Source organism: Aptenodytes patagonicus, chromosome 13 (assembly GCF_965638725.1).
Source record: "Aptenodytes patagonicus chromosome 13, bAptPat1.pri.cur, whole genome shotgun sequence".
In the NCBI taxonomy this organism is placed as follows: domain Eukaryota; kingdom Metazoa; phylum Chordata; class Aves; order Sphenisciformes; family Spheniscidae; genus Aptenodytes; species Aptenodytes patagonicus.
The window spans coordinates 11,281,120-11,306,916 of record NC_134961.1 but is presented as its reverse complement, the minus strand read 5'-3'; the positions used below and the strand labels follow the sequence as shown (position 1 = coordinate 11,306,916).

Sequence of the window (25,797 nt, the reverse complement as noted above, 5' to 3'; positions counted from 1 at the left end):
GCTCTAAGAAAATTATTTTCCAGCCAATGTTCTTAAACAGTCTCAGAGAAGAGAGGGAGCGAGAGCGAGCGGGAGAGCGCTTCTGCTGCATCACTGGTCAAATTCAAAGGAAGGGAGTCAGCGTTTCCAGCACAGCCAAATATTATGGATGATTTTTTTTCTTCTGTCGCCTTTCCGTACAGGTTTTCTTAATATTATTCTTCCCCCCTCCTCCTCCCCGTCTTTTTTTTATTTTTTTTTTAATTTTATTTAATCCGAGCTAGCGTCTGATGCCGGTTTCTCTTCAAGAACCAGTTTTCCCTATTTGTTGTGATCCCTGTAATAAAAAGAGAGAGAAATCGTGAACAGATGGCTTTATATATTGCAATGCCGCTGGCATTGTTTTCCTATTGATTTTCAAGGGTCGGTCCGGTGCTCCTTTTTAAATTTTTTTTTTCCTTTTATTTCCCCCCCCTCCCCCTCCTAAGTTCTTGATGATACTGAGAAATGAGGACCTATTGTTTTTAGCCTGTTTATTTCTCGGCGCCTATGGAGATAACTTTATTGACTTGATCGTTCGCTTCCCGATCCGAACGGAGAAAGCCAAAGCCCCGGGGGGGGGCTGGAAGACCCACGCCCGCCCGGGCTTTTTCCGCGAAAGCGCTCCCGACCGACCCCGCCGCCTCCCCTCCCTCCCCCTCCCCCGGTAATTTATCAGCCGCCCCGGCCATGAAAATGCTCCTGGTCCGCAAGTTCCGGGTGCTGATCCTCATGGTGTTCCTCGTCGCCTGCACCATGCACATCATGATCGACCTGCTGCCGCGGCTGGAGCGGCGGGGGACCGAGGGCCGCCCCGGCTGCTCCTGCCCGCCGCCCGCCGCCGCGCCGCCCCGCGCCGCCCCGCGCTGGCCCAGCAAGCACACGCTGCGGATCCTGCAGGACTTCAGCGCCGAGCCGGGCTCCAACCTCTCCTCGCAGTCGCGGGAAGCGGCGGAGCGGGCGGCGGGCGGCGGCGGCGGCGCGGGCGGCGGGGGGGCGGCGGCGGCGGCGCGGACGCGGCGGCTGATCGCCCCCGGGGCGCCGCGCCCGCCGCCCCCCGCCGCCGCCGCCCCTCTGGCCGCCCTCTTCCAGCACCCGCTCTACCGCGCCGCCCTGCCCCCGCTCGCCGACGGCGACCTCCTCTTCAATGTCAACAGCGACATCAGGTTCAACGCCCGGGCGGCCGAGCAGCCCGAGTGGTGAGTACCGGGGAGGGGGGACGGGGACCCGGCCCGCTTTGGCGCGGCTCGGCCCGGGGCGGCGGGGCTCGGCGCCAAGCGTGCGGTTTGCCCCGGGCAGGGGTAGCCCCGGGGCGAGGGGGGGCCGGCGGGGTGCTGGGCGGTCGGTGCGGAAACGTGGCACGGCGCTTCCCTGGGTCGCTGCCTTCCGTTTTATAATGTAGGCTTTTGCCCGGGCGTTCACGGGAGTGGATGTGGTGGCTGGTGTGGAGTAGGCAGAGGGTTAAACAGAGCCAGTCGGTGTCACCGGGAAAAAGAGAAATCGTACACAGGCTTGACCGGTTGTGTTCCTTCAAAAAAAAAAAGAGCCATGAAATAGCGAATAAACACAGGAGCACGGGAAGGCTGGAGTACTGAGGCCGAAGGGTCCGTATGCCCCAATATCCCATCTCCAGCTGTAGCCAGAGGCAGATGCTACCGGAAAAACAGTGTAAGAAAGAGGGCAAGCGCACAGTGAGCCTCCTTCTCCAGTACCTTCCCTGCCTCCTGCTCAGACGCGTAGGGGCTAAGCAGTGAGACCAGGCAGTAATACATTAACTTTTCTCAAAAGCCAGGTCTAATATCGCAAAAGCATTCATCCTAGCAGGTATTTCTGCCTTCGGGATCTGATCTGTGCTACATTCTCCATCCTCAATTAATTCCCAATGTCCTAGCACCTCTGCTGCTCTCTAGCCTTCAAAGCAGTTAGTTGCCTCTGTGAATCGTATCCCCTGTCGGCTTGTAAGAAATGCTGAGAAATTTCAATGACTGAAAAATCAAAAGGCTTGTCTAATACAACAGCACCCTCTTCCAAACACACTGACATTGTAATGTTTAAACAGCTGCATTGTACCGTGCAAAAGCTCTGTCAAGCCGCAGAGCAGCCAGCATGATCTAAACCTTTAGAAAGAGAGGATAAATATTTCTGATTTCCACCCCGCCAGCTTGTGAATTGTCCAGGCCCCTTCCATCTAATAATCAAAACTGACTGTGAAGTGAAATAACCTGAAAAAGTTCTGGTTTCTCTGAGAAAAAAAAAAAATAAATGGAAAACGAGTCACAAACGCATGAACATCTGGAGATGACTAAAAACACAGAGGACTTCGGGATCGAAGATACATGATAGTGTATCCAGTAGGCGAAGAGCAAAATTATCACTGATGTCCACAATGCAGCTGCCTGTTGTACATATTTTCCTAAGTGGCTGCAGCCAAAGTTCACAGAACTAACATGCAATTTAGGAGTTAAAAGTCATTTTAACAATTCTTTTCTGTAATAGTGTCCTACTGCTAGGGAAAGGGCAAAGCCATCCAGAGTTATTGTTTAGCAACCAGTTCAGTGATACAGTTTCTTCTCAGTCCCTGTATCTAAAACAGAGAAGAGGAGAGAGTAGGAGCATTTGGTGCAACAGGTCAAGTTACTGCTGCACTCTGTTTCCAGAGCCAGGTCCCCGTTAAATAAAGGTTCAGGATGCTGCTGCTGTTTGGGTCGAACTTGTAAAAGATGTGTGCAACATAATACAACCTAAACATGATATACAACTTCCAGCTCTGTATTTCTGCCATGTAAGGGCCTCTGCTAACCCTCAGTGATGTCACCTCGAGTTTTGCTCCCGACTTCCATGGGCTTTAAATCAGGCATGAAGACTGGTGGTGAAAATCCATCTCCCCCTTGGCCCCAGGTGGGAGCAGGCTGCTGGCGTGCAGCCGGCGCAGGGACAAACCCGGGACTTCTCCCACTCTGTAGTGCTTTGCCATTCCAAGTTGTCACATTTTGAAGCCCTGTTTCTTGATGCCTGTTACAAACTGTGACATTATTTCTTTCTCCTCATTTTTGGATTTTTGTTGTGTTGTTCTTTTTTCTTGGTGGTAGGCAAAACGAAGATAATGAAGAATTTTTGCCAACTGGAGAAACCTCCATAGACTCCTACCCAAACTGGTTAAAATTCCACATTGGCATTAATCGGTACGAGTTGTATTCCAGACATAATCCTGCAATTGAGGCTTTACTACAAGACCTGGTCTCCCAAAAGATAACCAGTGTTGGTATGTTTGGATATATATCATTTTTTATGATTATTTGCTCACTGTTCAGGATCTTATTGCTGTTTGAATATTAATGAATATTTTGCATGGCTTCTCTCCTACAACATTGCTTCCTGACTTCTGCGCTCATTTTCCCTGTTAAACATAAAGAGATATCGCCAGCTCTGTATTACCTGAATAATTGAAAAGTCTGCCAGCAAGGCAAACCCCATTCGTTTCAGAGATCTTTTAGTCACAATCAGGCTGAAAGTGCCCTATTCGGTTATTTAAAATAAATATGATAATAAAAAAAAGGATGGCAAAAAGCAGATAGCATCTTGCACGAGCTAGATTTGTATTATTAGCTGATTATTATTTAAAAGGCTGTGTCTGGCAGCGCTCGTCTTCCCGAGGAAGGAGGGAGGTGGCTGACCTGCAGCGATGGCTGCGGGAGCATCTGGCGCCACTGGGCTCTGCGGCTCGGCGGAGCTGCAGCTTCCCCGGGCATCGCGCAGGGACCTCCAGGCAAGCCAGCCTCCCGCTGAGCAGAGTTCAGCTCTGTTTATTCTGCTTGTAAATCAACAACGGAGATGTGCCCGTGTCAACCTTTGGCTCTGGTTAAACAAGGTGACACAGTTCGGGGCTTTTCTCCAGGGCTGTTTAATGACAACGTGTGTCTCCTTGAATTTATCTGTGTAGCTGCGCGGGGAAAAAAAACCACAACCCCAAACGAAAGCCTTGGGATACTAAACAAATGCACACCCCGTGGTTTCCAGAGGTAGAGAGCTGCAGCACAGCCAGCGGTTTCCATCGGCCGCGCAGAAAATGAAGTTACTTGCGCTGACCACAAAGTTGCTAAGTCCGTTTCAGAGGGATGAAATAGCAGGAGCTCTGTAAAAGTGCTGATGGTGTGTTGGCACCATGGGATGAGGTCAGCAGGTCTTTAACCCTGCAAGGCAAAAATTCCCCTGGCTTCAGCAGGAAATGGCCGGTGCAAGAATAGCATGAGTAGCCCCAAGGTTTACATTTTCCATCATGTGAATCACAGCGGCTGCTGAGCAGGAATAAGGGAGAGCCTCGGTCATCAAGAGTGGGCTGATTTAGCTGATCCGGATGGAGTAGGTGTAAAACGCAGGATGCCACAGGAGAGCTTTGCCTCCATGAATCAAGCTGCCTGGCGGCTGTACTCAGCACACAGCACTGCTCTGAGCTCTGCTGCGGCAGGATTTTGGATAAAGCAGTTTGCGGTACCCAGGTGCCATCCCACATGTTGGATTCAGGGGTCCAGTGGACACCTAGCTCATAAAAGATGACGAACACAGGCTCGTTTATTAACCTGTGATGGGTTTTCTGTCCCCAAAACTCTGGATCAGAGTGATTCATTAAGGAGCTTAGGTTTGACAATTAAGCTATGTATTTTCCCTTCTCTAGCTCAGATGTGACACTGCAGGTAGCAGCAGACTCTGCCCATGCTCCTCTGGTCTGCACTGGAGGGTAACGAGGGCACTGTACGGACATGGCCTGGGTGATTTTCTCCTTGACATAGCCCTCACCTTTCCTGACCTCTCCCCTCAATACCAATCAATTTCTGGAATATCAGTGACACGTGCAAATGGGGATTGAGCCAGCACTTTATAACACGTGTTAACGTTGCTCTTTGAGCGCATCCATCGAGGAGGAAAAGATGCAGGCTGTGCCCTTCCCTGTCCCCTGCAGAGAGCAGCAGTGCCGCAGGCAGTGACCAGGCTGTCCCCAGCTCTGTGCGGAGGTGATGCTCAACCAAACCATCTCCTGGCTCATCTATTGAGGTTTACACAAAATACATTGGCCGTAGGGGTGTTTTGTACTGCATGGCTGCTAAGTGTATCAATCTCTATTTACCTGTCCTGGTTTCGGCTGGGATAAAGTTAATTTTCTTCCTAGTAGCTGGTATCATGTTGTGTTTTGGATTTAGCATGAGAATAATGTTGATAACACACTGATGTTTTAGTTGTTGCTAAGCAGTGCTTGTACTAAGTCGAGGACTTTTCAGCTTCCCATGCTCTGCAAGTAAGGAGGTGCACAAGAAGCTGGGAGGGGGCACAGCCAGGACAGCTGACCCAAACTGGCCAAAGGGACATTCCATACCATGGGACGTCATGCTCAGTAAAGAAACTAGGGGGAGTTGGCCGGGGGCGGTGATTGCTGCTTGGGGACTGGCTGGGCACCAGTCAGCGGGTGGTGGGCGGTTGCATCACTTGTTTTTCCGGGGTTTTGTTCCTTTCTCTCTCTTTTGTTGTTTTACTTTTCATTACAATTTTTATTGTTATTATTATTACTACTATTATTATATTTCAATTATTAAACTGTTCTTATCTCAACCGACAAGTTTTCTTACTTTTGCTCTTATGATTCTCTCCTCCATCCCAGCAGGAGGGGGGAGGGTGAGCGAGCGGCTGGGTGGGGCTTGGTTGCTGACTGGGGTTAAACCCCGACATTACCTCTTCAACACTTTAGAGCTCAGCCGTGTTGTCTATGCAGGAGGAGAGCAGTGTCTGCAGCAAACTCAGCAGCATTCGAGCCATGAAGTCTGTCACTTCTGCAGAGCAGTGGGATGGTTAAGGTTGATGTAGGGACGTAGAAGCTGGTGGGAGAAAAAGGGAGGTAGGAATGAGAAATAATTGTTTAGTACTCACTCTTCTCTTGATCTTCTGGGCTTGATCTTCACTTGCGCTTCTGGGTATGTTGCTTCACCTCTCTATGCTTCAGTTAACCTAGCAGCAAAATGCTTATCATAAAAAATAGGAGTGAAATCCTGACCCTGGTGACGTAAGTGGAAGTTTTTCCATTTACTTCCCTGGGGCCATGATTTCACCTAATATGTCATCTAGATATGTCGTGAGGTTTCCATTAATTATGGTTTTGATAGAGCTTTCAGATCAACGGGGGGAAAGGGCCACGGGCCCACAGAGGACGATTTATGATTGTTATTAGCGATTTCCTATGGGATTGTCTCTCTGCTAATGTTTGAACAAGGCTCTTCAGAGCATGGTGGGGCCTCTTGTGCCCCTAACAAAAACATAGAGCCATGATTTCTATCAATGATTCAGTATAATTTCCATAAACTAAAACATGAGGTACATTTGGTATTGGTATCGGTTGCGGTGGGAACGGACAGGGAATGATTCCTACACATAAATCCCAGTCTAAAATCAAGCCTATGGAAATGGAAGGGGACTTCTGCCAATATAAAGACGCCAGGATCTGAGTTTTGCTGGTAACATCCACTGCCTGCCTCTGTAGGGTTTCAGAAGCTTTCAGTCAGGTTACAAAGCAAGAAAGAGCATATTGTTAATATAATTATATTTTTTTACATGGTGCAGCATCTCTTATTTTATGTTGCAAATTCTTCGGGTGTTTAAAAATATATGTTTTAAAATAATACTGGCCAGTTTTCAGCTTTACTGCAGAGCAGCAGCAGGGATTCAAAAGCATGTAAGCTGATTAATAGAGAGTGATATATTTGACCAAAGGACATTTATAGGGCTGTTACTTTCTTTTGCATATTCCTGCATATTTTCTAATTTGTCTGGGTTTTTTCCTTATGGTCAATTTTTGTTCTTTTGCTTTTTGTTTTCTTTTTTAAGGCAGCTGCAAAGATGCCAGGTTAGAAGTATAAAATAATTGGAAATCTTCATAATGCCCAATCTTCAGGCTTCTTTATGCAAGCGGGACAGTTAAATACACAAGCTTACATGCATTAGATGAAATGGGATACTGCTTTATCCGCTTTCTTCCCAGTATTCAGATTTGCTTTGGCTCTAATAGAATTAGGTGATTCGCTGTGCGGGTTCTTGATACCTACAGTAATTAGATCCAAACTGCAGCTAAACAACTTTCTTAGCCACATTGTAATTTCTGTGCTGGGCTTGCATCATTTATGGAGCAGAGTGGTGACCAGATTGATCCTGCGCCATGTATCCAAACCGCTCACACGACTCTGTAAGGTGCAGTGTTATTTTAAAATGAAAACGGTGACAGAAGCAATTCCCAAGAGCAGGGAGCACCAAGGTGACATTTTCTTGATGTTAAAGTTTAAATGGAACAAATCCATGGATGGGTAGGAGCATCACATTCAGCTCCCGCAGTGACACCTAGAGCTGGCCTTGAAAAGGACAGGGTTACCCAGAGCTTTCAAGCTGAGGAGGTATTCTGTGCCTTGCATCAATATATATATTTCCTATTCATTTTGTTCAGCATAAAGGGATAGCTCTTAATTTGATTTAATTCACTGAAAATTTCCTCTTGCCATAAATAGGAACCTGGAGAGAATTGTTTTTCCACTGAGCACTGAAACCCAGTTTTCAGAAGCAGCACATGCACAGGCAATTGCACATTTCCTTTCCCTTTCATAACTGTTTATTGCATGCATAAATAACCATAGTTAGCTATTTTCTTGCATATTTACAAGACGTCTGTGCATAATTGTGGCAGCACTGTCAGCAGTTTAACAACAAATATGGCATGGTGCATTGTAGAGGCAGTGTGGTCTTGATCTTGCTTGCATTGCTGTCCAGAGGAGCTGTGCTGTGGGATTGCCCGCGAGCAGAATAGGCTTTTGTAATTCCTGTGTTTAGCTGGGTTTTATTTTTTGATTCTTTAAATTCTATGGTGGGAAAGGTTTGGAAACATTACCTGACTGAGTTAATTTCTGAACCTGCGATGCCTTCGGTTTGTACAGGCAGTAATTAGAAAGCAAGCATGCAAGATTACTCACGCAGTGAATAAATGCTGCAATTAACTAAGGTGGACTCTGCTTCAAGTCAGGGGGAAAAAAAAAGGAAAAGACAGGATGCTAAATATTGAACCTAAATTCAGGTGCTAAAGGAAATTATAAAAATCTCATCCAAAGGAAGGGAAAAAGTTCTGTTGAGAATGTATAAAAAACATAATGGAATGTAGCACCATTGATTTACTGTGTAAGAAAACAATGAATCTGCCAAGAGTCAACAGATTGATTTAATATACAATTCCAGATGAAAGGAGGGGACTTAAAATGTACAACAAAGCCTCTGAATGATTTCACAGATCTCTTCCCCTCCAGAAGTCTTTTACTCTCTTGACTAAACCAAGAAAGGCCTTTAAAAACAAGTTAGCAGAATTGGCTGAACAAGAACAAATTAAGAGATGATGAGGGCTTGAATTTGTTTTGAAATATGTTCTTTACAGCTTGTACAGGGCCATGTCTCTAGCCTGGGGCAGTGTATTACTTGTTAAAGCCAATCAACATGTTTATGTTAGATTTAAGCTTGATCTATAAATAGGAATCCAAAATGGATCTGAACGTCCTGTTTCAGATGTTAACTGCATCCCAGGCTTTGACTGGATCTCACTTCTTAGGCATTAGCATTGCATAATTAAATAAATTTTAAAATGTTTGTTGGATTCTGACCAAAAGCCAGGTTCAGAGGTCCTGTTGGGACTCTCGCTCTCCATCAGAAGACCATACGGTCTAGACAGGCCAGTAGGGTGAGGGCTATCATGCAGCAAACAGAGGAGCTGGAAAGCCAGACCAATTCAAATTCCAAATCCTTTTTGGGTCAAATCCCTTTGGGCAACATTGTGTCTCTACTAGGAGTTTAGTACCAGACGCTAGCCAGAAACCCTGTAGCATACAGTTATAAAAAGGTGATTGAGAGATGATAGGTAGTGCGTCTTTTATAGCGGATGGTGCCTGTGGATCAGGAAGGGAATTCAGCTCTTGTATTGGTGAGGGGACAAGGTGGGGAAGTAGCAGACATGGCATGTGGCCGTGACAACCTGCTCATAGATGTAAATCGAGTGGGGATTTTTGGAGGTTTGATCCAAACTCTATCAGAGAAAACAGAAGGAATCTCACCAATTTCACTGGTCTTTGGACAAGACTCTAATCTGATAGACACTCAAGCAAAAAGATATCTCAGGGAATTTTTTGCAAAGCCTCCTAAAATTAGGAAGATTTCTGTTCACACCCGAGAGCCCTTGCACTGCGTTAACAGGAAAGGTTAATACTGCTTTCCATTTCCTTCTGCTTTGGGGGGAAAAGAGAGACTTTGAGTTGCCTGAAGATAAAAAGTAATGATTGTATTGGGATTTGTTTTTAACAGTGTGCCAGTATGTCCAGGAGCTGTATGAGGCTTGATTTGAGGTACCTGCTGGGAGCCAGCAGGTTTATAAGTCTTTTACAGAGCTGTTCATGACCTGTGATGTTACAGTATATTCAGAAACCTTAAAAAAAAAGGTGAATTCAGAGTGTGACTAGAGTTTCCCGTGGAGTCAGTACAGCCTTACGTTGCAAGGGCTTCTTAAAAATAGCTAAGCCTGCTAATTGTAGACGTGACAGACTGCAATGGTGTAGCATCCTCCAATCTCTTGGAAAATTGTATATGCTGCTTCTGGGTATTATCAGTTCTTCAGAAACATTCCTATGGGCAGTAGGTGAAGGGACAAGGGTATCGCCAGATAAGCAAACAATGTTCGTTCAGGATAAGCTCCTGGAAGATGACGGGGCTCCCGCTGTTTGGCCATAATGGCCAGAGGGACATGTTTAACTGAGGTCTGAGCAGGAAAGGGAGTTCCTGGAGGAATACAGCTCAGAAAATGAGAGGGAAGCCAGTAGGCAGGTGTAACGCTAAGTTAGGACAAGGGAAGTAATCTGACCTAGAGGTCCGAGTGAATCATCTCCAATGAGATCTGAAGCCACTCGACAGATAATGGCATTGCCACCCCCGAGATTTGGGCACCCTGGACTGCTCCCAAGTCTGCTTAGTTTAGAGGTGCGTGAAGGGTTTTGTTGAGTTCAGAAGGACAGTCTAAGCTCAGGTGTTTCCCTCTCTGCAGGGAGATTAGACTGCATGTTAGACTCTAACTAGTCTGGACTTGGAGGATGGCTTTGAATCACCTCCAGCCTGGCCAGCACATATGTGACCCTGAATGAGCAGCCAAAGTGGGAATATCTGCACGTGAGTCTGGATGATGGGGGGGGAAGCCAACATGGAGGTCTGGCACAGGTTGTTGTCCACGATGCATGTGGCTTCCAGCAATACACTGCCGTGAGGCATGATGGGACACTGTTCCCACCAATGTCATCCTCTGTTTTGGGGAGGTCCAAAGTTTACTCCTAGCAGCAGTGGGGGGACAACATGCCAGCAAAACTTGTGTTCGGTCGAGGCTACTATTGCAACCAATTAAGGCAATACAATATGATGGATCTAAAAAGAGCGGGGAGATGCTTTTGTCTTACTTCAGCTCAATTCCTTCTGACAGGAAACCAGGCCTCTGTGTCTCATGGAAGAATTATTCTGAATTGTTAATCTTCTTCATACATTTCCTCACTTGGTGATGACGCACTCATTGTTGAGTTCGGCTGCTAACAAAATCATTATCTGTCGAGTGGCTTCAATTTGCTGAGAAACCAGTCCTCTTAGTGTATCTGAAACTTTGTGCTTAGAAAAGGGCATGCTACAACATCCTTTTTTCTTCTTCTTTGCATTGCTGTGTTTTGCCAAACGCTTGGCTTCCCTGCTGTACCTCAAAATAGGCTCTATCCTTCCCTTTTCTCTGATGGGCTTACAGGATCTTTGATACATTTTGGACATATACGTCTCATGGAGGAGAGGGAGCCAATCTCTAAGCCCTGAGCTCCTCAGAATTGAATGAAGAAGCATAAATTACATCAATTTTAGAGAAAAAAAACATTTGGTCTTCAGTAGGTGTGAGCAGTCTGCAAGCTCAGAGGTCAGTGGAGGTGGGGAGAGTTATATCTGACAGAAAGGAGGCAATTCTGCCCCTTGGTACTGAGGCTGATATTAGTGACCTAAACAGAGATAGCCCATGTCAACAGGGGTGCAAATACAGGTTATACCTTAAAGAGCTCGGCAAACCCCACAACTTCGGCAGCAGCTGGGCAGGGGAGGTGCTGGGGGCTCGTCCTGGGCATGGCCGTGGGTCCCTGCGGGCAGAAGGCAAGGGCAGCTCCAGCTGCCTGTTTGCTCTCCAGGCTAACCAGGAGCGTTTCCAGAGTGCATAGGTGGGCTGTGATGGTCCTAGGGCAGCACATGTAGGTTTTTGGCTGGAGGATTGCTGCTTCTCATTGCCTTCAGGCTCCGGGGTAGGTATAAAAAGGTCTATTCCTACTCCTTCCCTCAGGTGCAGACCAACTGACCTATTCTGCACAGGAGAGGGAGTTTAATACGTGAAAATCATGTGCTTCTGCTTTACGTGTTCAGTGCAAGTTATTTAACTAATTATTTATTTGTTCCTTTGGGATAAACTGGAAATACAAGAGAAGGCTGGGGTCAGCAAAACAGCAAGGCAGGAGGGATTTTATTCTAGGGGAAGTATAATTACACTGACCAGATTTACATAGCATTTTGTTGCAAAAATATAGATTAGAAGTGCCGAAAGAGAGCTGATGACCTGTCAGTAATAAGGCACAGAGATGAGTAATTAAAAGGATGTGCAGCTAATGGCATTGGTTAGAGAAAAAAAATATACAACCTATATAGGTGGAACAAGGGCAGCTCTAAGCCAAAATTTACAGAGCAAGGTAACTTGACATTTATGTAGTTCTCCAGCTGACACAGGTTTTGTCAGAACTGTAAAGAAAGGGATTGATTATCTGATCATTTGTAGGAAGCATTTTTAAAGGACTGACTCATCCACACAGACACGACTGCCATGGCCTGCCTCACCGAACACACAAGTGAATTAAGGAGTCAGGGTATAGGTCATTTCATTTATTCAGAGCAGTTTTGATTGAGATGGTAAAAAAGCAGCTGGTTTGCCAAAGTATGTATTTATCTTTCTTAGGTAACCTTATCATCAAGTAAAATGCATTTTTATGAATTCTTTTATATATAAAAAAATTTGCTCTGACTTTAGAAACACTATTATCTGGCTGTTAACATGATATTGTCCAAATTGTTCAGACTGGTATGAATAAATGTCAGTCTTAAATTCCCATTGGCTCTCAACTGGGAAGTGAGCGCATTTAACGTTTGAGCAAAGAAGGTCCTCGGTGTGCAGTGTGGACCACAGTCCCTGCCGCCTCCACGTGCCCTCTCCTACCCTCCCAGCAGAGCCAGCGACCCACTCTGCGCAGCTCTGCTCTCGTGTATGAGCCACTTTGGGATCCCTTGAAGTTAATGGATGGGCTTGGATACATATCCACTGTGCACAGAGGAGATGAATTTACATATCTCTACTGCTCAGCAACAATTATTAAAATCGCAGCAGAGATCAGAGATTGCTGTAGTATCTGCTCATACTTTTAATTAAGGAGGTGTCTGCTGCGCATTGGACTGTACATCCCAGCTACAGTCTTCAAAAGCACCCCATCTCCTTTCCCAATGTGTGTCCCTTGTTAAAAGGAGCTCCAAAAGCGATTGAAGATGGAGAAAACAAGACTCCAATGGTCTGTTCTTATACATGCCGTTCAATTAGGGTGCTTATGGAGCCCATAGTGGCCAATTGAAGAAGACAAAGACGTGTCAGGGAGTACAATCCATTTTTAGTCCTGGTCGGCAGCTCAAAGACCCCTGTACTCTGCACCCGCTGAATAATCTGTTGTTCAGTTAGGATTACCCTGCTTGGTGCTCAGATACTGCAGTGCTGAATCTAATACAGAGCAAAAGATACGTGGTTTTGTTTCAAGGAAGCTGAATGTAAGTAGATCCACATGTAGCATTTTAAAGCGGTTTTGTTTTTTTCCCACAGCGATGAAATCAGGAGGCACCCAGCTGAAGCTGATCATGACGTTCCAGAACTATGGACAAGCATTGTTCAAACCAATGAAGTGAGTAAAAAAAGTCTGTGTTGTAAAGTGAAATTGTGGTAGAATAGCCTGTTGCCATTTTCTAAACCATTAAAAGTTTGCTGTAGTATCTCTCAAGGTTAATGTGTCTGGTTCCCTAGACTTGCTGCTGAATGTAGAGCTTCAGGGGCTGTTGAAATCTTGCCCTGCTAGACTGGTCTTTGGAAAAGGTACTGAGGAGGCTTCAGATATATTATAGTCTTCTCAGGAATGTTATTCACTCTGATCTCTGTGAAATCTCCCATCATAAATACAGGATGTTTTCAGCATTTCTTTCTTATGTAAACTTAGTCACAGCTCCGAGCTTTGTCTAGTGTCAGTGCTCCTCTGGAATATGGCCAGACAAGAGAGGTGGTTCAGAACAGCTTTGGGAAGAGCTAAATAGTATTTGTCTGATAAATTATAATTTAATCCGTTGATTTATTGTTGTTTGTATTAAAGGGTTGTATTAGTCATTTGGCTGTGGCTATGCTGACTGTGTAAATGAGTTTATCTGAGAGTGGTACTGCAAGGTAATGAATCTAGAGAGAAAGGGAAGGACTAGGATGATGCAGCCTTGATTTGCACCTGCTCAGATCCCATTGAGATGAGGGAAGTTATTCAGATACAAAGCAGATGTAAATGAGTCCTGAATCCTGACCTGTATGTTTGTGTTGTAATAAGGAAAATGACTCTGTGCTTGTTGTAGAGGGTTTAGTAAAGACACTCGGGGCTGCAAAACGTTTAATGAAGCTACTCAATATCTGTGTCAAGGGTACCACTGGAAAAATAAATTCATTTCCTTCTTTTGTTCCCACTGTAGGGAAGTTCAGTTAATTTCCTCTAGGATGGTCCATAAAAGACTAAAGTAACCGAGAATGAGTGGTTTGGAATATGTGTTGGCATTGTGTTACAGCTATAGCGGGGAGCACAGCTCAGGGGGTAAGCTGCCGGCTGGAGACTGAGAAATTCCCTGTTTCACTATAGATTTTGCTATAGACTGACCTCAGACAAGTACAGGTTTGACTTGATCTTATTTGACTGCCAGAAGGGCCAATTAATTGGTCCCAGTTTCCTTCAACTCACGTTTGAACAGGAACCCTCCTTATGTGCATTTATGCTGGGAATCACAAGGAAATCCTATGAACTTCCAGGCAGCACATGGCATTTGTGCAAAGGCCTGTTGCCTCTGTGTTATTTCCCAAATTGCACACAAATTTCTCCATGTTTCTAGTGGATCACTGGTTGCCTGGGAGAGGTCAGAGGAAGCACAGATAATACTGACAAGTCAGAGGGAAGGTGGTATCAGAGAGCATCTACTCCAATGTCTTCCCTTCCTCTCTGCCCTCTCCCTGAATCCTCAGATCCTCAGATCATCAATGCATGGGTCCATCCCTCTACATCTGCAAGTTTGATGCATATAGGCACAATTCTTAATTTTGTCCTGTCCCACATGCGAAATCAAGAACCAGGCGGGTTCGAGCAGCCTTTAAGTGTTTGGCAGAATTGTGGTTGTGCTGTTGGCTCTTTACATAGTGTCTGGTTTGTTTCTTCTCCATTTGCTGAGATGCAGATAATCTCCATCTTTATCATTGGTATGACATTGTAATTCTGGGAATGCTAATGAGGTCAAATCAAAAGTTCACCATTTCTACTGTACTATACACAGCCTTGGCAAGATGATGGATGACAATAGAGGTATAGCCACGTTCCCGTGTAGAAGCAATTACTACCATCCACTAGAACAATAACAGAAAGCGATGATGTCTTAATCATTCCCTTTGCTTGATTTGAAGGGCAGCAACACCCTGTTTTCTCACTGCTCTTTGCATTGCATACACCACTGGAAAAAGCAGCATTAGAGCATTCAGCAGCTGTGTTCCCAGGCACCACACCTTACAGTAGCAACACTGCTGCATTTGTGCTGAGCATCGCTGAACACATTAGTGATTTTGAATAAGGATGTTTGCAAGCATTTGTTTTCATTCTGGTAACAGTGAACAGGGAGCCAGATGCTCAGCTAGTGTAAATCTTCCTAGTTCCTTTGGCATCTGGTCCCATTGGCCTCTTTCACCAGCTTATGGGCTGCTGTTGAAGTTCTGGGAGAGGTTTGCAGCATCATTTCTTTATATAGAAATAAGCAGCCTAGAACTACAAAAAAAAAAATCGGGCTTTAAGCTATGAGACTTCTTCTTGTAGGACCTTCTTCAGGCCCTAGACACCTTCCAGGCTGTTTCTGGTGCTCCCTCTTTTCTGCAGGGTACCCTTCTGATCCAGGCTTCACAAAGCTGGGTGTGCCTTCCCAGGACAGGAGGCTATAGAGATCAGGGCCATACATCTCTGGTCATCAGGACTGGTGGTGTAAAGGACATTTTTTTTCTAAATAGCTTAATTTTTTTAATAAAACATCATCCTGCTGGCTACTTCTGATATCAGCTTGTTGAAGGAAGCCCTTGGAGGACATCCCCATGTGGTCCATCCTATGTGTTTCAGTTGTTACTGGGTTATCAGCTCCATGGCTTTTCAAAGCAGGAGAAATTATGCTTTTCTCTCTCCTGAGTTGATAAGCCTCTTCACACGAGCAACCTTCTTCATGAATCCCAGGTAACAGAACCATTAAACAGCACTGAGTGCCCAGCTGCAAATGAAAACTGGGGCCTCAGTTCATCTCTCCAGTGCTGGAGGGGGCAATACGAGTTGCATCTCTGTGTTAAACTGAACTGTGCCACTGTTTTTTAGAGAATAGAGTTTGTATCAGTAGGATTTCAGGCCTGATCCCAAGGAAAATTGATAATCCTGAGTTTCCCACCCTGTCTGAGATCTGAAGTACTGAAAGCTGAATGGTGTGAGGTGCATATAGGGTAATACGCAGGCGTGAGGCCAGTCTCTACCTGGATTTGATTCATTTGAACTACCTGGAAAGCTGTTTTTGCTATACATAGCTGTACTCAGTATCTTCCAAACTGAATTAATACCTGTTTGAGCAGGATGGTGGCAGATAGGGGAGGCCATGCGAGCCCTCCCCTGACACAGCCAGGCATCTGCTAGTGGAAGGGGAGGTCTCCAGACCTTTGGAAGTGACTTCTGCAGGGGAGTCACAGCAAAATGTACTCCCTGGCAAATTGCTTGAAACCCTGCAGAGCTCATCTGACTTGCTCCGCCCTTTCCCAGCCTCCCAATTCCACGTTGAATTTATCCAGGGAGCAAGCCAGCTCCAGAAAGGCCCAGGCAGGATTTGGAAATAGGGAAACTAGAATCTGTCTTTGGCACCCTTTGTGCTCAGTGTTTGACATTAACTGACAACTCTTCATCTGGTCATTGATTCAGGCTAGTGGAGCAAATGAGAGGAGGGAAGCTTAACAGTCAGGGAAATGGGATAGCGGTAAATAAAGCCTGATCAGCTGCAATTATTTTATTTATTTGTGGCTCTGCATCTTCATTTCTGAAATAATTGCCAATAAAGTATTGCAGAAGAAGCCAAATCTATTTATAAATGCTATGGCCCAGTGTAGATTCCTTTGCTAATTCGAAATGCATCATAGAAAAAGCGAGTATTTGCTAAACTCCAGGGAAGATTTAATGTATTTGCAATGTATCTTACAGTTAATGTGCAGTTTTATTTAGCTCATAACAGTTCAGTCATACAAAATTATTACCATATGGGACAGGAAAAAAATAGCAACCTCCCCTTCTCCCATGATTAGTGTGTCTAGCTGTAATAGTATTGTACAGCATAATAAAATTTATTTACGTGATCGCCGATATCTGCAGCTGCAGCTGTACATACAGCTTTCTGTATGACTTGTCAGGTAGGGATGGTGTAGAGCCATAAATTTCAAAGGGTTTTGGCTTATTTGTCCAAAAGGAACATGCGCTTTATAGTTTTATTTGGTTTCCCTTTGTTTCTGCTAGCTGGTAGAGTTAAATAGCTGGCTCAGCAACAAAACCAACACACTATTTTTTTTCCTCCCAAGGCTTTATTCTTGAAGGGGGAGATTCTGCTCCAGCAGAGTCAGTGTTAGGATTCCTATTGCATACGCTGGTGCCAGGATTTTGAGAGAGGTTTTTACAGTTCCTTATGGAAAATCCAAATAGGATCGAATAGAAAATGAGACCTTGTAATTGAAGTTGTGAGAAAAGTGTCCTGTGGCATGTGTTTAAGAATGACATCTCTCATTCCCAGTTTTATAGACTGCTTTGTAGAAATGTGTAGAAAGGGTATTCATTATAAAATTTTTGAGGTTTATTTGTTCCATTCAAAGAAATACTACTGTATCTAGTGAACTCACTTTTGACTGAAATGGATAAAAGCCCGTTCTGTTCCATCTTTAGATTTTGCTTGATATTTTTAACATCTTTTTTCTTTTCTTCTGTTTTTACAAATCACAGTACAGGGTTGATAACAGCCACATGCCTGTTTCTTTCAGTAGCTGAAGTTCGTGGTTAAAGTCTTTATTAAAGTAGAACCAATCAGCATCAGGGTGATATCAGGCCAGAAGAGTTTTTTGGGGTCGCGAAATCCAGTCTCCTTGAATTGCAGGCAATTGTCTCATGAAATCCTGTTCATTAACTGATCAAACACTCCTGACCACGTTGTTTGTACCTTTTGCCCTGCTATCCCTCCTGAAACTCGCTGCTGTAGAAATAATGCTACCCACTGGGAGCATCTCCTGGCTCCTGCAGCCCTCAGAGAAACGACCCATCCCAGTGCCAGCCACAAAATAAGCTGGTAGTCACGGTCTAGTGCAAAGATAGTGCTCTGCAGAAATAAAACAAGTACGCTCACCTTTCAGCTTCTGTAACATTCCTATAGCATATCTTTTGGCTCAAAGACATAGGCGCTGCTAGCTGGGCTGAAATCTAGCAGCCAAGGTCATGGGGAAGATAATATTTTTGTTTTGATTGCCAAAGCACAGCTTTTTAGTGGCTTTTAAATGTCATACTTATAGCGACAAAGGATTAGCAACATTCTTTAAGTTTCCCTTTGATTTCCTTTTAGGATTGCTCAACAAATAATGCATCTTTTGTTAGGGATATTAAATAGACCAAACAATCCCCGTAATACAAAAAGCTGTTAATCGTTTTCATTTCCTACAGTAATATTCCCTTTCCGAAGCTGCAGTGTGACTGTTGTACCTGCGAAATGCAGCCTCCAGGCCCGATTGTCATATCAATTAGGCTGGTGTAATTCTTCGGAATTGGTAGCATTGCTTCCAAGTCAGAGGAGTTGAAATGAACTTCAGAATTGGGGCCACTGGAAGATTGCTTTCCTTATTACATTGCATATCATGCTGTTCTGAGGAAATACATTTTGCAAACCTGTTGCATTTCAGCTGGCAGGCATCCAGTATAAACATACTGTTATAAGTCAACATAGCAATTAAATCAAATTGCAATGTTTTCTCTGAGCAGCTAGAGAAGTGAGATATGCATACAGTAGCTGCTATACTAGAAGCCTTCCAGGATTAACACTTCGGCACACTGGAATGTGCTGCACGAAACCCGACTGAGCAGTCGCTGGTCAAAGTACAAACCCAGCTGCTATGTTTTGTCACTCGGCTTAAGCTGTGTTACTGTACCGGTCACTGGAGAACGCTGGTTCTGCGCAAGGTGTGTTACTGGAGACCTAAGGTTGAATAAACTGGTCAGAAAGGTTGAAGCTAGTAATCCCAGTATCCGGTTTGTATAGGTGCATTTTAAAATTGCAAGGAGTGCTGTCTTGTTACATCATGAAGAAGAAATGCTTTCTTTGCTGCTGGAAGTAATAATCAGTAATCAGATATTCTGTGGACCTCATCCATGAGATTTTGGGCTTTTTAAGGGCATTCAAATCCTACCAAATCCCTGCTGAAATGTTTACCTGAGTGAGACTGACAGGCAGATTTGATTGCACTTACATCAGGAATAAATCTGGAGTAAATGAATTATGTCACTTGATATTTAAAGTACATGAGATCTGAATGTGGTCCTAAAGAAGGACAGTAGAGGTTGCCGTGTAGTATTATAGTTCTTTAACTTTTGGTATACGTTATGGTTTAACCCGGCAGGCAGCTAAACACCACACAGCCGTTCGCTCACTCACCCCACCCCAGTGGGATGGGGGAGAGAATCAGGGAAAAAAAGGTAAAATTTGTGGGTTGAGATAAAGACAGTTTAATAGGACAGAAAAGGAAGGGAAGATAATAATAATAATGATAAAAGAATATACAAAATAAGTGATGCCCAATGCAATTGCTCACCACCTGCCGACTGATGCCCAGCCAGTTCCCGAGCAGTGGTCACTGCCCCTCGGCCAACTCCCCCCAGTTTATATACTGAGCGTGACGTCGTATGGTATGGAATGTCCCTCTGGCCAGTTTGGGTCAGCTGTCCTGGCTGTGCCCCCTCCCAGCTTCTCGCTGGCAGGGCATGAGAAGCTGGAAAGTCCTTGAGTAGTGTAAGCACTGCTTAGCAACAACTAAACCATCGGTGTGTTATCAACATTATTCTCATCCTAAATCCAAAACACAGCACTGTACCAGCTACTAGGAAGAAAATTAACTTTATCCCAGCTGAAACAAAGACAGTATATTATGCATGAACTGTTTTTTATAACTAATCCTGTTCATCAGATCAGACTTCTTCAGTATTTCAATGCAAATTGTGTTTTAGGACTCAGTAGTGCCTCTGGTCCAAATCTCATTTATGCAGATTGGAAAATTTGCGGTGACTTCAAGGGGAGCTGGATCAGGACTGAGGCTGACTGATGGCCCTGGACAGCAATGAAATCCAGTCTTCTGTCTGTCACTGTGCACTGCATTTCCCCTTGCCACAGCTCAGCAACTGCTGCCTGAAATATTGATCAATCCTATCCAGCCCAGGAGAAATTTGTTCTCAAATTCTGCAAGCATGTTTATGAAATGACCCCAGAGTCAAAGTCTGCAAAGTCCAGGTAGCTCAAAGATTATCCATTTAGATTAGGGTCTGCAGGGATCTGTGACAGCAGCGTTTCACCATGCTGGCAGCCAGGAAGGGCTGTCTTTCTGCACCAGCTCCATTGTGCTGTCCCAAGCTGAGCTGCCCCGGGTTATCCCCTCCTGGAGCCGGGCAGCAGTTGCTCTGAACCAGGACAGGACAATATGAGTCCCAGTGGTGGGAGGGAGCAGACCTTCCTCCAGCAAACCAGGGCTGTTTTGCTGGATATCACCACGTCCAAGGGGTTCAGCACCATCCCGTCCCACTTCCTGGCACTGGGAAGATGCCATCCACCGCCACCGGTGAATTCTCCCCAAAATCCCTCTCCCCAACTTCCCCATGGCATCTCCAGCTCCTGGTAGGAGAAGACTTCACTCCGCAGCTCACAGAAACATCAGCCCCACGGTCTCTGTGCCTGGGGCTTTTTGCACGAGTAATTCAAGCCTTGCATTTTTCTTCAGCTCATTTGTTGGGGTTTCGCTGGCAGATGATAACACAATGCTCAATATCTATTTTTGTTCTTGTGTTACACAGACACAAATGGCCACAGGTACTGACTGTACCTGCCCCTTATCGCCATTTTAAGGGGGAGCTGAGTGGGCAGTCATATTTTACAGTAGTGAAGTGTCTCTGCTTGATTAGCTGCCTTCTATCTAAGTGCTTATAGAACCTTGCTAATTAGTCTTTGGGAACAAAGACTTGCTGGCGTTTATTTTTTCTTCAAAAGCCAGTTACTGCAGCAGCCAACTTTTTTTTTTTACATGTTACCATAGTGTATTAGGAACGAAGCATCTTCAGTGTCTGATTTTAATTGAGCTACTTCTTCATTTTAATTTTCTACATACCAAGAAATGCAGTCCTGTGGCTTTGTCTTTTAATCAGAGACCCACTTTCAGTTCCTCAGTTTCTTATTTCTTACCGTGTATCAACAGTGCAGAAAAGCAGCAAACCTTATCGAGGGAAGAGCTGGCATGAAAGGCATAACCTGTAATTTACTGCTGACTAACAGGGCTTGGCACATGGGGGACTCATTGGTGTAGCAGTGAGGTAAGATGTCCTTAGTAAATCTAAGCAAAAAAATGTGTCCAAAATGTTTTCAGTGGGATATGCAGATACCGCTACCCTGAAATATTTCATGGGAATTTGTCTCCATTTCTCTACAATTTATGATCCTTAAACTAGGCTCAAGAGACTGAAATTCAGGGAGAGACAGTGATTTGTGCAAGACTTGTGGCATAGACTAGAGGCTGAAGCTGTTTTCTCTCTGGAGCAGCACGCACAGCTTTATCCTGGAGATGAGTTGCACCATGGTCATCTCCCCGCCTTGGGAGGAGTTATTTTTTGATGTTTTATGGAGTTAAATTGGTCCCCCTCTGCCCCGGTCCTTATCTCACACAGGGATAGCTCTGGGGATCCCCGTTGCTTTGGAGGATGCAGGTGGGGATTTGGCCACTCACGCCGAGATTTGTTTGAAGTTTGTTTGCTCTTCTAACTTGTTAGGGCTTGTTAAAGCCCTCAACATTTCTACAGGTTTCTTGAGTTAGGGCTGCTGGCTATGGGAAGGGGCAGGAGATAAGCAGCAGTGAAATGGGTCTGATGAAACAGTGTGTCTAGTGGCTGAGGACCCGCATCCAACTTTGCCGGAGGTCACTGGTTCAGGCGACACGGTCCTGTGGTCAGTGACGATGCGAAAGCTGGGTGGCATTCTGGAGGGACCCACAACTGAAGTAACAGTGTCTTGCAGGTCGGGACAGGAAGGTTTTGGCAAAGCTGAGAGGCTTAGGGGAGAGCGCGCAGTGCACATCCAAATTACGCTCTTGGCGCAGTGCTATTGGTGACTCACTGCTGTAAAGAAACAAAAAAAGTGTGTTTAAAATAGCCATAAGAGCTGTTATAACACAGCTTTAGGACATGCTGGACATTTCTGACTTTTTTTTTTTTTTCATTTTCAGTGTCTGGTTCAATAGTGCTAGTACTCTTCTTGTTAACTTACAATTTTCCACCCTGCTGTAAGGTTCTGCATGTGGGTAAATAAAAGTGAGAAAGCCTGAAAGACTCATTTGCATGTGAAGAAGTACCAGAAACCCAGAGTAAATAGTGTCTGCAAATGTGTGGGAGCTGGAGAGTAGGGGGGACACAGCAAAACTGTTGTAAATAGAAGCAGTTTAAAGTGCTGGATTATGCGCTACGGATAATAAAATACCCCAAGACAGCACGTAAGCCAGATACTATTCTCAGCGGCAGCATCCAACTGATCCTGTTAGGACTTCAAGCCCCTTTTGTAAACCTCGCTAATCGGTGGTCCAAATTCTTCATGCAGGGGTGGTCACCCAGCTGGAGGAGATATAACGCCATGGCCATGCATGGAGACCTGTAATAGTTAGCAGGAAAATTGCACGCAGACTGCAGATACACACAGTCTGTATATGGATTTTGAACTGCTTTGATAAGCTGGCATGAAGCAGCAAAAGAAACGAAGATGTTAAATTAATTTGTACATTTATGGGTAAATCTAGCAATGATTATTATTATTTTCTTTAGTTTTCAGTATGAATGACTTGTATTTTGTTTGATTCTATCTCATGATATAAAAAAGAGAATTTCGACCCGGCATATTTGTTTCCCTGTATTTTGTGCCTGTTTGAATCACCACAATATAATAATCCCGCCAAAATTTTCAAAGAAACCTCTTTTGCATCTGATTCTTTAGGGGTTTATTAAGCAGAAAATCTGATTCCCAGGACCCGAAACCCAGAGGTTTTTCAGCCTTTCATGTTGCAAGCCCAGGTTTTGTGTCAGGGCCCTGAGTGAGCCTCAGCCAGGAGGAGGGGAGAGCGATGCTGTGATTCGAACACCAGCTCTGCCTCCTGGGGCTGACAATGGCAGAGACAGCTTAAAGCAAAATCCTGTTTTTCTCTATAAGATTGAGAAGGATGGGGTGCAATGAGGAGGGCTCGTGCCAGCCCTGGGCAAGGTGGGGGCAGCAGCTGTCCCCTTCGGCATGGACCCAGTGCCACCGTGAGCCTCCATGTTTCCTCCCATCCACAGCAGCAGCCAGCCTGACATTTCAGGGCTCTGACACCAGCAAAACAGGGTGCCCGAGGAGGGCAGAGCCCGCTTTCACCATTGCCTGCCTAATTTTCTTATTCCCAGAGCCAGCTCCAAGTTGAAACCATCTTTTTTTGCAGTCTCCTAACCCCGGGTACAAGAGCTGGGTAACCGGGAATTTAGAAACATGCCCTTTTTTGCTCTGCCTGACCTACTTGTCGCTGCCCCTGGTGAGCCGCGGGGGTTTCTGTTCCTCCTGTGCCTTTGCTTCAGAGAGTTGGGCTTTTGTCCTGCTGATTGTATCACGGTGCCTTGAAGTTATCTTGGCATGCACTGGGTATTTTGGTACAGAAGCTACTTTTTATGTGCTTCTGTAGCACTCAGGGCACTAATGCTTCGCCTGAAGCAGCGGCGAAGCCTCCACTTTCGTGCTGCGGTACTGCGGGGCACTGCCAATCCGAAGCGAGTCTGTGGCTCTGGGCAGTGTGAGCACAGCCGGGTCCTGCTCTGTTAGCAGTCAGCGAGGCCATGCAGAAGAGATGGGTTTTGCAGCATATCCAGGCCATCTATTCAAATCCAGGCTCTTTTGGCACCCATGAAATTGTCTGACAACTTGTGAGCAGGCACCGTGCCATGCAAGCAGATGGGCATGAATGTCCCGGCAGCCAAGAGCCTGGGATGTTCATCTGGCAGAAGGGAGTGAGAGCAGAGCTCCTCGGTGCTCATGTCCAAATGCCCGTCCCTCCTGAAGTGACCATGGGAAGAGCGGGCATGGCGATGGGGTGTCTGACTTCACAGGGTGTTTCACAACAGAGATGATACTCCCCAAATTCTCCCCCTTGTTCCTGCTACTCCATCACCAAGGACAAGGTAGTTGCTGAGATGCTTTCAGTCCAAGCTCCCCATTTTGTTGGGGACAGCCAGCACCCGGCACAGTCCTGTGTCCTCCAGACTCACCTTGAAGGCAACAGCACAGCAATTTTTTTTTTAACTACCTCTGCTAGGTGGTTTTCTACGAGAGGCGGGCTCTTTCCAGAAGTGAATCCTGAGATAAAAGGATTAAAACATCCTCTTCGGGGCTTCACAGAAATTGTCACAAGGGCTTTCTTTAAAACATAACTCCAGGGAAGCTCTTAATGCTTACCGCCCTGAGGGGCAGCTTTTCTCACACAGGCATGCACTTCATGATGATTGACACATCATTAATTAACTGTTATTAATTAACCCCCTGATCTGAAGGGATGGGGGGAGGAATTCCTTGCAGGCCCGGATCCGTTCTTTGAACACACGAATTCCCTGTTCTGCTGCACTCCCAAGCCCACCTGTCTTTGGGACCGAAGAAGCTCATAAAGAAGGCAGGACTAATGAACAACCTTTTATAGCCCCCCCTTCAACTGCCTTCATTTCCTGACAGCCGCAGTTCAAACATGATTTGCAGGAGCGAGGCTATTTGTATCTATTACTCTGAGTTTAGAGGAAGAGAAATGTGAAAAAAAATAAATTGGTTGTTGCCTTTCAGCCTCCCCTTGTTCCCTGCTGTGTAGGAGGTGATGCTGTGAAGGATACGGGATCCGTCTGTAATATAACGCTGGTTCTGTGTGTGGATGATCACATACCTCCTTTTAGGCTGGCCGTGCTGCAAAAGGTTTCAGCCCAAAGTTAGGACAGAAAACCATTCTTGCTTCTCCGGTTTAGCTCCGGCGTGATGACCTCCCCACTGCACTCCATAGCCCAAGCCGTGCTAAAGTGCCGAGCTGCACCCAGAACAGCAGCAGAAGGGACAAATTCTCCCCATGCTGACTTCAGCTGGGCTTTGCTGGTGTCCTTGTATACTTTATTTTGCTCTAATCATTTTGAGCCAGCCCATATCTTCTGCCAGTTCTGCCTGGTGGCCTCTAACAATCTCGTATGTCAGGCAGCAGCATGATTATAGCTTTATTTAACTTACTTTGTCTGCATTTGCCTTTCAAGGAGCAACAATGCAGCAATTCTGTAGACTAAATGTGGCCTAAGAAAAGAAATTGTCCTGTTTATCCACAAACACCAGATTCTTGGGGTGATGCCAATCTCGATAAGACATCAGTGGTGCTGATAAGCCCATAGTCATAATCACTGATCAGTGTTTTGCTGATGTTTTGGCAAGCTTTTGTGTCCAACGTTGTTGACCCTATGCTTTTCCTATTATGTGCTGCGTCTTTTGGCAGAGGAAGACCTCAGGGATCAGAATGGTACCTATATTGCAGGAGATGCCTAAAACCCATTATGTTTGGCATGGCTTGTTCCTTTTGTTCAGTGTCGTATATCAGGGTTTATCCCTCCCACGCAATTTCAGGCACAGCAGTATTAATCCTGCCATTTTGCATCTCTGCAATTGGGAACGGCCTCACGTTGCTGACATCTGAATTACATTTTTAACAACAATTGCCTTTGTTATAGAAAACGAAGCCAAAACAAACACTGGTATTGGAGGCTCACTTTCTGGTTTAAATAGCACAGACCTTTAAATGGGTGAGGACTATGAATCATTTTGTGTAGATACTGGTTGTGGGTTGTTTACTTGCTTGTTTGTGAAGGATTTTGTTCTTTTTTTTTTCCTTGGCAGTGTCAGTCTATCACTCTCGATGCAGTAGGACAGTTTGTAAAAGCTCCCTGGTCCCTCTTTTCTAACTGTACCGTTATTAGATTATTGGATTCTCTCTTTTCTCCCTCCCCCTAAAAATTCACT

At 45.3% G+C, this 25,797-nt stretch overlaps 1 protein-coding gene across 1 annotated transcript in view; it reads left to right on the top strand.

The window, feature by feature from the left end:
- The first annotated feature begins 309 nt into the window (after positions 1-309).
- The window catches only part of FAM20C (FAM20C golgi associated secretory pathway kinase), a 62,870-nt gene continuing 37,382 nt past the window's right edge, over positions 310-25,797 (top strand). Inside the window, exons 1-3 of the mRNA XM_076351541.1 lie at positions 310-1,217; positions 3,108-3,280; positions 12,995-13,073. Coding sequence (XP_076207656.1) covers positions 709-1,217; positions 3,108-3,280; positions 12,995-13,073 — 761 coding nt within the window. The 5' untranslated portion in view covers positions 310-708. The remainder of the gene's footprint in view (positions 1,218-3,107; positions 3,281-12,994; positions 13,074-25,797) is intronic.